The sequence below is a fragment of the Sturnus vulgaris genome, unplaced genomic scaffold, assembly GCF_052056855.1.
Source record: "Sturnus vulgaris isolate bStuVul1 unplaced genomic scaffold, bStuVul1.hap1 Scaffold_195, whole genome shotgun sequence".
Lineage (NCBI taxonomy): Eukaryota > Metazoa > Chordata > Aves > Passeriformes > Sturnidae > Sturnus > Sturnus vulgaris.
Genome location: NW_028276170.1, coordinates 6,939,485 through 6,953,385, shown reverse-complemented (window position 1 = coordinate 6,953,385; position 13,901 = coordinate 6,939,485). Strand labels below are relative to the sequence as shown.

Here is a 13,901-nt window from a genome sequence, read left to right as displayed (position 1 = left end):
GTTGGGCACCAAAATTTCTTTCAGTTTGAAAGACATGTGTTTGCTAGGGAAGGCAGGACTCTCCCTCGGACTTGGAGAATGTAAACCCCTCCCTCTGAATTATTATAATTTTGAAACTAAGGGGGTTTTAATCGAAGATACGAGATAGGAATAACAGTTTCTTACTGGTATGTATAACAAGGCAAGAAAACAACAACTGTGGAATTAATAACAAACAGAACCAGGGAGCCTGTGACAGCATTTCTGGCCGAGATGGGAAAGGATGGAGGAGAGGATTTGCTTCTCAAAGCCCTGGGGCAGTCAATCCCAGTGCCCCTGCAGGACTCTGAAGAGCACTAAGCTAGAACAGCAGGAATGAACAAAAGATGTTGGGCTGGTGGACGAGATGTATCAGAGAGTTTTTCGGCAGGAGTTGGAACCTCAGGACGTCCCAGCAGGGCAGGGCAGGGCGGGGCTTCAGCGCAGAGAAACTCAGAGCAGCGCTGAAGGAGCAGCGGGCAGCGGCAGCTGGGTGTGAGCAGAGGGTGATCGGTGCCTCTTTTAGTGAGGAAGGGGTTAATAAGGCCTTAGGTCAGTGGCTGCTCTTACGAGCAGAGGCTCACCCCAGAGGAGAAGGAGCAGCAGCTCTGTGCTGGGTCATGGGGATTTCCTCTCCTTGAGCAAGAGCAGCTCCAAACGTGTCTTCCAAAACCCAAAGCCTTGAGTAGCTGCCCACCCCCGCCCTCCTTTTTACCTGGGCCAGGCCAACCTTTTGTTTTCTAAAGCACTAACCAGTAGCTGCAGTTAGAATTTTCTAGCAATTCATGGGAAAAATTCTATAGGTAAGAAGGAACAAAAGAAAAGAAACCTAACCCCCAATAAATAGATAAATATGTAACAACAGTAAATATCTAACAGTAAATAAATATCTAATAGATAAATATCAAACAACAGTAAACATCTAACAACAGATAAATATCTAATAATATATAAATATCTAACAGTAAATATCTAACAGTAGTAATGTCTTGCACAGTTGGCTATCATGCAAAGACGAATCCTGATTATTACAAACAGTTCTTTAGGCACAGAAGAGGAATAATTTAAAACATATTTTTATCTGCATCAGTCTCTGTATTTTCAGTTGTTTCAGGAGCAGAACCCTTCTTAACTCTGGAGCACTGAATCCAGGGTCCTTTGCCAGCAACTTTGACTGAGGTGAGGGTGGTCGGCAGGACTTGGAATGGTCCTCTCCACTTGGCTTGTAGAGGATCGTTGTCCCATCACTTCACATAGACCCAGTGTCCAGGCTGGAAGGGATGTGCAGGTGTGTCCAGTCCTATGGGTCTGGATAGCAGGATGTAATTCTGGAGCTTCTGCAACGTGGAACCTAAAGCCATTAGATATCTCTGTAAATCCAGTTTCCCCTTCATGTGAATTTAACCTGGAACATGTGGAATCTGATATGGCTGCCTGTTGTAATGCAATGGGGGTTTTTCCCTTTGTGACAACTTCACCAGCCTGACCGGGTTACGGTGTGGCTAATAATAATAATAATAATAATGATAATAATAATGATAATAATGATAATAATAATAATAATAATAATAATAATAATAATAATAATAATAATAATAATAATAATAATAGGGATGGGAATGATGGTGTGCCTGTGATATCCTTTTAATCCATCTGTGAACATGTGATCTGAGAGGCTGCATCCAAAGACCAGGGGGAGGGATATACACAGGGATACCCGAGGGCAAAGGTCCAAAGACAAATGAGAATTAGGGACGTGCCTAGGCATGCCTGACATGTCCTTACAAAGCCCATGGTTTTAGGCTAAAGCCTCTGCATCTGCAGGGCAGGGACCAGACCTAATGTCTAAGGCCTTGCTTTTTAACAGCCTGCCTCCCAAGGTCTTAAATTTGTGCTTTCTTTATAGGGAATTTGGGCTAAATCCCAGTCCATCTCAGCCAAATCGACTACCACAGGAAGGGGCCGGATCCAGCTCTGGGGATTGCTCAGGCAGTGATTCCTGCCGGGATGAGAGAGGGTCATGGTGTCACCCTGTCCCTGTCCCCATCCCACAGGATGGACCTGGCTGGAGCCCATGGAGAGCGGGAGCTGCTCCGGAATTCCACCTGATCCTGCCTCAAACTTGCTCCATCCATCCAACTCATCCTGCTCTGGAACACCTCCCTGATCCCACTTCATCCATCCCACACCAATCCTGCTCCATCTATTCCACGCAATCTCGCCCTACCCATCCTGCCCCAATTCCTTTCTGGAATTCCAACCAATCCTGTTCCATCCATCCCAGCTGATCCCGCTCCAGAATCCAGCCCCGATCCCACTCCACAATTCCATCTGATCCTGCTCTGGACCCCTGCTCTGATCCAGAGTCCCTCCCTGATCCCAATCTATCCAATCCTGCCCTGATCCCTCTCTGGAATCCCACCCTCATCCCTCTCCGTACCTGCGGTCAAGCCGTTGTTCCCACATCATTTCCTGCAGAAAGAGAAAATCCATGAGATTCTAGCACGGATCACACACCAGGATTAACCCCAGGATCCATCCTGAGATCTGCACAGAGGGGATCCAGAGCTGGATCCACCACTGGTACTCACTGGCTGCCATGCTGTATTCATTCCTGTCCCTCTTCCCTGTGGAAAAACAGTGGGATCAGCGTTGGTGGCACAGGCTTCCCAGAACAGTGCTGGGTGGATCCATGCCCCTTCCCGGCCCCCATCCCATGCGTTACCGGATTGGTGCTTCCAGACAACGAATCCAATGAGGACAATGAGGATGAGGACGGCAGCGATGATGGACACAGCGACCACCACAGTGAGATTCCTGCCAGATGTTGGATCTAGGAAACGAGGGATGGTGAGCAGGGGGAGGGGAATCCCCATTTGGGCATTCCAAATTCCCAATTCCCACATTCCACATTCCCAGCCTCACCCCAAGCGTAGATCCCAGGCTCCAACATTCCGGGATGCTCCACCCGGCACCGGTACTGCTCCCGCTCCTCCGGCCGCGCCTCGATCCTGGCCCAGGTGTGGAAGGTGCCGTCGCTGTTGGGAACGATCCCGCCCCACTCCGTCTCCTGATCCCAGATTTCATCCCCCTTCATCCAGTTGACTGCGATGGAGCTGGGGTAGAATCCGTACGCGTGGCAGGACAAGATCAGTGTCCCCTGTTCCTCTTTTCCAGACACATGGACATCAGGGGGATCTGGAATGGGATTACGGTGAGAGACATGCATGGAATTCCATGGGAATGGGATGGGGGTGAGATCTGCCCATGGAATTCCCACTTGAATGGGACAGGGGTGAGATCTGCCCATGGAATTCCCACTGGAATTACTGCATTCCCAAGTCCTCCGTTCCCAAGTCCCACATTCCCACAGGAATTCTGCTCCCACCTTTGTGGTCCAGCTCCTTCTGCCCGTATCTGACGTATTTCTGGAGCCATTCTGGGCATTCTTGCCCCAGGTAATTTGTCCACTCCTCAGCCTCGTTCTCTTCACGTTCCCAGCGCCTCCTGGTGATCTCAGCAGCGCTGTCGGCCGCCACGAATCTCCTGGATCCCAGGTCAAAGGAGACAAATTCCCCCCCGTCATAGCCACTCCGATAGGATCCACGGACACTCCCATCGGATACAAGTTCACAGCCATAAAGCCACTGTACGGTGTGGAGACCTGAGGGGATTGCACCCACAGAGACCCATGGAATTATGTCCCAGTCCCAGAGCCCCATTCCAGCCCGATGGAGCCCCAGAATCTGATGGAGACCCACAGAGCCTCATCCCAGCCCCATGGATCCACATCCCAACCCATGGATCACAAGATATCCATACCAGCCAAATGGATCCCCATCTCATCCCCTTGGCGCCCTGTGAATCCACAATCAAGCCCCAGCGATCCCATTTCAGCCCCATGGATCCCCCCACTCACCTCTGCTCTGGTTGTACCGGTCCCGTAGTGTATCCAGGTTCCAGGCATCCACATCCTGGTCCTTCACGTAGTTCTGGGTCTTCCTATCCCAATATCCCGGCTCGGCTCCATCCTCCATCCACTGTGCCAGTGGCACCGCCCGGCCCCGCTCGCTGTCGTAGCGCTCGAAGGGGATCCCATCCACAAACCCCGTGACCATGTACTGGGGGATCCCTGGGCTGGGCTCCGACACGGCCACGTGCAGGAAATGCAGGGAGTAGAGAACTGGGGGGACACGGAGATTTGGGGGCATTGAGAGAGTTATGGATCAATGAAAGGGGAACTGGGAGAGATGGAAAGGGGGTGCATGGGGTCCCAGTGTCCAGCAATGGGGGCTCAGGGGACTCCCAGTGCCAAGGAAAGGAGGATACAAGGACTGGGAGAGGTGGGATGGGGGTTCCAGGAAAGGTGCCCAGGAAAGAGGGGTCACAAGGTGGGGAGACCCAGGATAACTGGAATGGGGGGCTCGGGGGCCCTTGATGCAGAGAAAAAGGGGGACTGAGAAAAGCAGGAATGGGGGTCCATGGGGTCGCAGGGTCATTGGAAAAGGGGTCTGGGGCTGGGAGAGGCGAGTGGATCCCGAAGGATCAGCCTGGGAGACGGGAAAGAGATCGAGGGGATGCGGTTGGGGAGGGGACGAGGGGAAAGGGAAAATTCCAGGGAGTTCATCTGGATCCCATTGGATCCCAGCTGCGACCCCCCTGAGACCCCTGGGACGCCCGGGACTCTCTGGGACCCCGTTTCAGGAAGCGGCTGGAGTGGAAAACGGGGGGGACACAGAAAGTTGGGAAGTCCGGGGGGTCCAAAGGGCGGGACTGGGGTCTGGTAAAAGCGGGATGCACGAAAAGGGGGTGCAGGGATGTCCCAGGCCCGAAAATGGAGATTCACGGGTGTCCCAGTGCCCAGGAATGGGGGTTCAGGGGGGTTCCCGTGCTGCGATTCGAGGTTCAAAGGGATCTGGATGTCAAAGAACGGGAAATGAGTGGGGTGTCAGTGGCAGATAAGGGGGTGCAGGGGTTTTGCGGTGCTGGGGAAGGGGGTACAGGGAGGTCCTGATGCCCGGTAACTGGCCCTCAAGGGGGTCCCAGTGCCCAGAAATGGGGGTCCAGGGGGGTCCCCCGTGCCCAGGAATGGGGGTCCAGGGGGGTCCTGGTGATGGGGAAGGGGATGGGAGGGTCACAGGACTCAAAATGGGGCTATGGAGGGCTCCCCATGCCTGGGAATGAAGGTTTAGGGGGTTCCCGGTGCCTGGAAATGAATGTTCAGGGGGGTCGCGGTTTCGGGGGGTCTCACTCACCTTTCGTCGCACCCCCCAGATCCCCCAGGAGCCCCAGGAGCAGCCCCAGACCCAGCACTGGAGCCATCGCGCTGTTCCGCCGCAGGCCCGCCCGGCCCCGCCCCCAGAGCCTCCTCCGGCCCCGCCATTGGTGCTGCTATTTCCTTTTCACCAATGGTAACGCGATTTTTCTGTGACATCATCGGTCGCCGGGTAGATCCCGGTCTCCCAGGTTGGGACGCGGAAGCGAAAGAGACCGAGGGAGCGCGGCGGGGGGAGGGGACGGCGGAATTCCAGAGAATTCCTCTGGATCTCCGCTGCGACCCCCCTGGAGCCCTCTGAGACCCACCTGGGACCCCCTGAAACCCCTCTTAAGAAAGCGCCGGGAGTGGAGAACAGGGGAGACACAGAAATTTGGGAGATCTGGGGGTGCAAAGGTGAAGGAAAAACGCGGGTCTGGAGTCTGGGAGGGGCGGGATGCCCGAGAAGGGGATGCAGGGGATCCCAGTAGACGTGAAGGAGTTCAGGAGGGGGTCTCAGTACCGAATAAAGGGATGCGGGAACGGTCCCCATGCCCAGGAATAGGGGTTTAGGGGGTCCTGGGGTGAAGGCAATGGGGGGTCCAGGGGGTCCCTATGCCCAGGAAAGGGGTTGCACGGGTTGAGGAAAGTGGAGGGCGGGAGCTGGGAAAGGCAGGAATGGGGGTCCAGGGGGTCCCGAGGACAAGGAAAAGGGGGGCTGGGGTCTCCGAGAGGGAGAGGGTCTGGAAAGGGGGTGCGGGGGGCATTGGTGCCGGATAAGGGGGCTCAGCTGGGTGCCAGTGCTGGATAAGGGGATACATGGGGGTCCCGATGCACCAGAACTGGGGGTTCAGAGGGGTTCCGATCCTCAATATGGGGGTTCAGGGGGTCCCGGAACTGGGGAAGGTGGTCCCGGTTCCTCCGAAATGGAGATTCAGGGCCGTCCCCGTGCGCAGGAATGGGGGTTCAGGGGAGTTCCCGTGCCGGTAAATCGGGGTTCAGGGTGGTCCTGGTGCCAAATAACGGCGTGGGGGGATCTGGTGCTGGGGAAGGGGGTGCACGGGGGTTCCCGTTCACAGGAATAGAGGGCTGGAAGGGTCCTGGTGCAGCGGAATGGGGGTTCAGGGGGTCCCGGTGCCCAGGAAATTGGGTTCAGTGGGGTTCCCTTCCCAGCTTCTGGGGTTCAAGAGTTCCTGGTGCCTGAAAATGGAGGTTCAGAGGGGTCCTGTTTCCCAGAAATGGGGGTTCAGGGAGGTTTCCGTGCCCGGGAATGGGGGTTCAGGGGGGTTCCAGGTGCAAGATAAGGGGGTGCAGGGGTTTTCAGGACTTGGAAGGGAGTACAGGGGGTTCCTGGTGCCCCGAAATGAACGCTCAAGGCGGGTCTCTGTGCCCAGGAAGGGGGGTTCGTCCGGAAATGGAAGTGCAGGGGGGTCCCCGTTCCCAGCAACGGGGGCTCAGGAGGGTCCCGGTGCCGGGGGCGGTCACCGGTCCCCGGGCGGATCCCGAAGCCGCAGCTTGGGAGACGCGAAAGTGATTGGGGGAACGCGAGGAGGGGACAAAGAAAACCTTGGGAATTCCCCTGAATTCCCCCTGGGACCTCCCAGGACCCCCCGCAGGACGAGCAGGGGATGGAGAACTGGGGTGTACGCAGAGACTGGGGGAGTGTGGGGGCGTCCAAGAGTCAGGAGCAGAACTGGTAGATTCAGGAAGGGTCCAAGTTTCAAGGAAGGGACTGGGAGAGACGGGATGGGGGATCCAGGAGTCCCTGTGCACAAGAATGGGGGTCCAGGGGGTCCCTGGGTCACGGGAAAGGGTGAGCTGGGGCAGGGAGAGGCGGGCGGAACCTGGGGACGCAATTTGGGAGACGCGAAAACGAGATGGGAGTAAAGGGGAATTCCAGGGAATTCATCTGGATCCCACTGGATCCCCGCTGAGACCCCCTAGGACCCCGGGGGACCCCCTGGAACCCCGTTCCAGGAAACGCCGGGAATGGAGAAATGGGGAGACGCAGAAATTTGGGAGATCTGGGGGTCCAAAAGCCGAGGAAAATGGTGGATCTGGGAATGGGAGTGCAGGGGGCTCCCAGGGCACTGACGGGAGTGCGGGGGATCTCAGTTCCGGGTATAGGGGTGCAGGGGGGTCCCGGTGCTGGGGAAGGGAGTACGGGGGAGTCCCCGTACCCAAAACCGAGGGTTCAGGGGTTCCCGTGCTGGGGAATGCGTGTTAAGGGGGAGTTTCCTTCCCGGAATTCAGGGCTCAAGGGGGTTCTGGTTACCGAAAATGGGGGTTCAAGGGGTGCCGGTGACCAGAAATTGGGGTTCAAGGGGATCTCCGTGCCAGAAGAGGGGCTACGGGGTGTCCCTGTCCTGGGGAAGGAGGTACAGGTGGGTCCCGGTGCTGGGGAAGGGGATTTTTGGGGGTCACACGACCTAAAATGGGGATTCCGGGGGATCTCGTGCCGGGGAACGGAGTTTTAGGGGACTCCCGGTGCCCGAAAATGGAAATTTAGGGGGATCCTGGTGCCCAGGAATTGCGGTTCAGGGGGGTCCCGGTTTCGGAGGGTCTCACTCACCTTTTGTCGCGCCCCCCGGGCCCCCCAGGAGCCCCAGAAGCCCCAAGAGCAGCCCCAGACCCAGCGCTGGAGCCATCGCTGCCGTCGGCGGTCGCAGCTGTGGCGCAGCTCGAGAGATGCGAAAGTGAAAGTGCCCGAGGGAGCGCGGGGGGGAGGGGAAAAGGGGGAATTCCAGGAAATTCACCCGGATCCGCACCTGGGACACCTCTGGATCCCTCAGGGATCCACCTGGGACCCTTCACAGCCCCGCACTGCGGGACCCCCGGGCCGGGCTGTGCTGCGCTCCCGGACCCTTCGCTCGAACTCTGCCCGGAACCCGCCGGGTTCGGCCCGGAGCGGGGGGAGCTCCGCGATCCAATTTTTCCTGCGGGTGCTGGTCCCACCCCTGGCGGAGCAGGACTGGGCGCAGTGACCCCGATCCCTGATTCCCAGTCTCCTTCTCTCGATCCCTCTCCTGTTCTCTATTTTTCCTTTGGGTGATCATACATCCCAGAGCAGCTGGAGAGCCCCGTGCTCAGTTCAGATTTTCCCAGGAAAAGGAGGCCTGGGGGTGAGGTGCCCCGGGCTGGCCGGGAATGGGGGTCTGGGGGTCCCCGGGGACACGGAAACAGGGGAGCCAGGGGCTGGCAGAGGAGGATTCCCGGGAAAGGGGGTGCAGGGGGGGTCTCAGTGCCCGGGAATAGGGCAGGGCAGGATCTGGGAAACGACGACGGCTGCTGGGAAGGTACTGGGACAGACTGCGACACCGAGGTACACCAGGACTGGGACGAGAACCCACTGGGAGCAGAACTGGGGCACCAGGATCATGCTGGGACCACACTGAGGGCTACTGGGAGCACGCAGGGGACAACTGATATATACTGGCAGAGACTGGCAGTGGCATGGATCATCCTAGGATTGACTGGAATCATACTGGGAGTGATCAGATCTGTAGCAGGGGTGATTAAGAGAAAATGGAATAATGCAGTTGTAACTGGGATCATACTGGGAGCAGCTGGCCCAGGCTGGGGTCATACTGGGACTGACGGCGTCCAACTTGGAGTGGCTGGAATAACACTGGAAGTATCTGGGAGTAACTGGGATCATACTGGAGGTGGCAGGGATCAAACCGGACTCATAGTGGAAGTCTCTGGGAGATACTGGGATCATACTGGGGTGACTAGGCTTATACTGGGAGCAACTGAAACCATCGGGGGGGGAAATGGCTTCATAGAAGGTGTGACTGGGTTCATACTGGAACCGGGGCGACACTGAACTCTTATGGAGAGGGACTGAGAGTGAAAGGAACCATACTGGGAATGACTGGGGGCGACTGGGATCCTACTGGGAGTGATTTGGAGCATACTGGGAATGCCCAGGATCATACAGGGAGAGACTGGGAACCACCGGGGAGGCGGCGGCGGAGCTCGGAGGCGGCCCCAGCGCAGGTGGGAGCCGCGCTCGGTTGTGCGGGGGCTCGGGGCTCGCTGCGGGCCTCGGGGGCGGCAGGGGGCTCTGGCGGGTTGGTTGTGCCGGTGCCGGCCCGTGTTGGCGCTGGGCTGAGGGCGCTGCGGGAGCGGCTGCCCGCGGTCTCCTTCCCGCTGGGGCCTCGGCAGGAGCCGGTGCCGGAGCAGCGCTGGCTCGTCCCGGTTGCTGTGGGTGGCACAGAGGTGTCTGCCCTGTGCCGGGGGCTGTGCGGGAAAATTCCCGTGCCCAGAGGGTTGTGTATCCAAAGGAGACAGAGGAGTCCTGTAAAAGTGACTTTATTGATGAACAAAGGGACAGGCCATGCGGCATTTGCCATGTGGTCTCTAAAGCGCCGCCTCCTTTTTATCCTCATTTTCCCGTCTGCATCTCCCTCTCCCATTCCCCTCTGGCTGACGTTTTTGGAAGGTTCAGAGTTCCCGATCCGCCTACTGCATGTCCCTCTTAATATGCACTCCTACTACGATATTAATCTTACTGATTTCAATCCTTCCTTTTCTCATTTACTCAAGAATTGCCTTTACAAACTCATGATTTCCATTGACTCAAACTCTTTTCCTGTGTCCTCTTTGGTGCAAGATGTCGTGCATGGTAAAAAGCTGAGAGGAATGTTGAATTTGTCTTTACAAATGAGTTGTGGATCTGCCTGTAGATAAGGCTAGCACTGAGAGATAAAAGAAACAATGGGATGGATTCCACTGATTGATGAATGGAAAGAGATATTTGCCTTTACAAACAAACTGTAGGGCTGCTGATAAATGAAATTGGATATCGAAAGATGAAAGAAGCAACGGGGGGAAAACTATGAATTCTGTAAGAATTAAAAATTAAAAGGGAGGGTTATACATTAGAGGGGAATTTCAGGTATCAGGCGTTCCGGGAAGTCTGTGCCTCTCAAGTACCTCAGCCAATGGGGAAAGAGAGAGGGAAATGCGACCGGGAAAATAGGATAAAAAGGAGGCTGCGTCCTCCAAAAATTTGAGAGATCCCAGGGGAATGTCCCATGGCCTCTCCCTTTATTCAAATAAAGCAAAAAGGACTCCTCTGTCTCCTTTTTGGACATAAACCTCTGGTGTTTGTGGATTAATTTTCCTGACAATTTTGGGAGCTCGTCCGGGATCTTTCCACCATCCAGGGCAGCGAGTGGAGCTGAAGGCGCCTCACCCAGTTTGGGTGATCAGCTCCCCTTGGTGCCGGCCGGTACCGGGCGATCCATTGGGTTCCCGAGACTGTCCAGGAGACAGACGAGTGGCGGACCAGGGGGGTCCGTGAAGAGTCCGCAGGGAAGGACCACTGAAAATCTCACCGGTGAGTAAAATGGGATCTTCAGGGAGCAAACCTGGGAGGGCACCCATGGAGGGTAGCACAGGTGAACCTGAGAGGGCACCCATGGAGGGTAGCACAGGTAAAACGGGGCACCCAGAGAGGGTTGGAAAGGTGAAGCCGGGAAGAGGCCCCGGAAAAAGGGATGACGATCCCATAATACCCCCGGAGAGTCCCTTGGGGAGAATGCTGAGGTCTTGGGAGAGATTGTATATTCACCCAGAAGTAACTATGGAAATAATGGTAAAATATTGTTATTTTGTGTGGCCAGAGTATAAGTTGGCAAGGGGACTTATATGGCCAGCTTATGGAACAGATAAAATTCATTTGTGTTGAATTTTGTGAAGGTACTTAGAGGAGAATTGGAAAGGATGGATTGAAAGGGAATGTGGATTAATATATGTCAGACAAGAAACAAGAGAAATTTATGTGTTAAGAAAAAAGAGGAGGAAGAGGAAAGTGGTGAGGATTGGGATGTTTTTCAGCATCTTCCCCCGTCTTGTCCTCCAGTGTTGCCAGCTGACCCAGGGTCAGCTGCAGGTCGTCTGTATCCTCAACTTCCAGAGCAAGGGGATCAGGGAAATGTTATTCCCACAGCCCCACCTGAGAAGGGTGATGGTGTAGGGGGAAGGGAGCAGCATGTTGTATCACCCCCCAGAACTAGAATTTGAACTCAGTTTAGGGCATCAGAAGCCCCCCAAGAGACAGGGGTACACCAGATGCCACTCTGTCAAGTTCCTTTGGGGGGTCAAGGGGGAGGATTTGGGTTTGTAATTGTACCACTCACTACCCAGGATATAAGAGGGTTAAAAAAAAAATATTTATATGTTGCCATAGGGGTGGGGGAAAAGATAGAGAAATATTTGGGAAATGCGGATTATACGTGAAAGGATTGGGATTTTCTTTTGGGAATTTTGTTTGGGTCATCAGAGAAACGAATGATTTTGCAGAAAGCTCGGCAGCTGTGGGAGGATGAACACCCACAAGCAGCAGGGGGGGCTGGACCCAATGCACCTACGGTGGGTGATGCCATCCCCCAGGCAGACCCCCAGTGGGACCCAAATAACCAGGCCAGTCTGGCTCACCGTGATTGCCGTGCTTATTTGATCAGGGCAATCAAGTCAGCGGCTCCCAGAACGAACAACATAGCTAAGGCTCTGTCGTTAGAACAGGAGAAACAGGAAAGCCCTCATTGGTTGGAGAGGATTAGGGATGCCTTGAGGAAGCACGGGGGGATGGATCCTGAAGGGCCAGCCTTTAACACATTGCTTAAAGTACAATTTGTTACTAAAGCCTGGCCTGATATAAGGAAAGGAGTACAGAAAGAAGAAAAGTGGCAAAATAAGCCTCTAGAGGAATTGGTTAGAAAAACACAGCAGATATATGTAAGAAGGGATGAGGAAAAGGCAGAAGCTAAAGCAAGGATGATGGCAGAGTTTGTGCAGCCCCGGAGGAATAAACCGCAGGGTCCAAGGGGTCCCCAGGGACAGAGGGGACGGGGTCGGCCACAAGGAAGTGGCAGAGGGATTCCCTCCTCGGCAGGGGACAGCCGACCCAAACAGCGGCTGGGGAAGAACCAGTGTCCTGTCTGCAGGGCAGAAGGGCATTGGAAAAACGAGTGTCTGCAGAAACAACTGGACCCTCAGGAGGAGGAAGTCCAGAGGATAATGGAAATGGATTGTTAGGGGTGTCAGGGGCTCCTATTATACCAAGGACCCACCACTCAGGAGCCCTTGATAATTTTAAGGTGGGTCCGGACCGAGAGGAGGTGTGTTTTCTGGTAGACACGGGGGCCTCTCGGTCCACCTTAAATTTTATACCTAAGGGGGGGAAATTGTCAAGAGATCCTTGGTTATTCAAGGAGTAAGCGGGAAGGATGAGCGAGTGCATTTTATTCAACCACTGTTAATAGATGTGGGGGACAGATTTGAACTGCATGAATTCTTGTTTGTTCCTAATTGTGATTGTAATTTACTGGGAAGAGATTTGATGGCTAGAATGGGAATGCAAATTAGCATTGTAAGAAGTGACACGGAGTCCGAAACTGTGATATCTTTGTGTAAAATGTCTGAAAAGGCTTATGCTGAAATAAATCCAGAAGTATGGGCAGCTCCAGGGAAATATGGGAAACTGGACATAGAGCCTCTCCAAATTACTTTGAAGCAACCAGGACAAGTGGTGTCTAAAAAGCAATGCCCTCTTTCAAGGGAGGGAAAGAAGGGGTTACAGCCTGTTATTGAGTCCCTGCTAAAAGCAGGTCTTTTAGAGCCGTGTATGTCTCCCTATAACACTCCTATCCTGCCGGTTAAGAAACCAGATGGAACCTACAGAATGGCGCAGGATTTAAAAATAATAAATAATATTGTAAAACCAAGGCATCCTACAGTTCCAGATCCATACACAATCCTGAATCAAATCCCTTCTTCACATCAGTATTATTCTGTACTGGATTTGAAGGATGCTTTCTGGGGGTGTCCAATCACAGAAGATAGTAAACAGTATTTTGCTTTTGAGTGGGAACAGGAGGAAGGAGGGAAAATGATAAAACAACAATTGCCATGGACAGTACTCCCTCAAGGATATACAGAGTCACCAGTTCTGTTTGGGCAAGCTTTGCAGAAAATATTAAGAGAGTTTACTCCACCCTTAGGAGTCAAGTTGTTGCAGTATGTAGATGATTTGCTCTTATCAGGGGAACAGGAAAAGGTGGTTGAAGAGGCTACTGTAAAGCTGCTTAATTTTCTTGCAAAAAAGGGATTTTACAGGTACCATTACCCCAGACTAAAAAGGAGTTACAGCGGTTTTTAGGGTTGGTGGGGTACTGTAGAGCATGGATCGAGGATTTTTCTGTGGTGGCCAGACCTTTATATAACTTTTTAACTCAAAACAGTCCTAATGTCGTGGTATGGACACCAGAAGGCGAAAAAAGCTTTAAGAAATTAAAAGACAAATTGGTTAAGGCCCCAGTCTTAGCTCTTCCAGATGCAGAAAAAGAATTTCAGCTATATGTGGATGTCAAACAGGGTCATTGTGATAAATGTGATTCGTGCTAATTAAGTTGTAACTATATTAACAAAATTGTATTTAGATCAATAGAAGACAATTGTTACAGAGTGAGAAGGGGGAGATGGGTGAGACAGGATAAAAGACATCTCCCAGATGTTGGGAGTCGAAGAAGGAGGTTAGAAGAAAGTCAGATAAGAATAGTCGAAGGACGAAGGTCTGATAAGCGGCATCTAGAAATACAGCTTCAACCTTGAAGCTGTCAAA

At 53.8% G+C, this 13,901-nt stretch overlaps 1 protein-coding gene across 3 annotated transcripts; it reads right to left on the bottom strand.

Annotated features, from left to right (window-relative positions):
* Positions 1-891: 891 nt before the first annotated feature.
* On the bottom strand, positions 892-8,133 carry LOC148218041 (class I histocompatibility antigen, F10 alpha chain-like). Of its 3 annotated transcripts, none has more exons than XM_088158146.1 (8): positions 7,845-8,133; positions 3,938-4,201; positions 3,407-3,682; positions 2,944-3,216; positions 2,744-2,851; positions 2,610-2,645; positions 2,459-2,490; positions 892-1,369 (listed from the first exon to the last, which is right to left on the bottom strand). In XM_088158146.1, the coding sequence occupies exons 1-7, from the start codon at positions 7,918-7,920 to the stop codon at positions 2,465-2,467; spliced, it is 1,059 nt and encodes a 352-aa protein (XP_088014272.1). In that variant the 5' UTR covers positions 7,921-8,133; the 3' UTR covers positions 892-1,369; positions 2,459-2,464. The 3 variants fall into 3 exon arrangements, with proteins under 3 accessions (XP_088014272.1, XP_088014273.1, XP_088014275.1); XM_088158147.1 differs by having other exon boundaries at positions 892-1,355; XM_088158149.1 differs by lacking the exon at positions 7,845-8,133 and adding an exon at positions 5,274-7,824.
* Positions 8,134-13,901: the final 5,768 nt, after the last annotated feature.

Excerpts from the sequence above, each read along its gene's own strand:
- LOC148218041 (XM_088158146.1), bottom strand. The coding sequence starts at position 7,920 with ATGGCTCCAGCGCTGGGTCTGGGGCTGCTCTTGGGGCTTCTGGGGCTC. Across the intron at positions 2,852-2,943 it reads GCCTGGGATCTACGCTTGGG|ATCCAACATCTGGCAGGAAT; the intron begins GTGAGGCTGGGA and ends CTCGTTTCCTAG. Across the intron at positions 2,646-2,743 it reads TGTCTGGAAGCACCAATCCG|GGAAGAGGGACAGGAATGAA; the intron begins GTAACGCATGGG and ends GTTTTTCCACAG.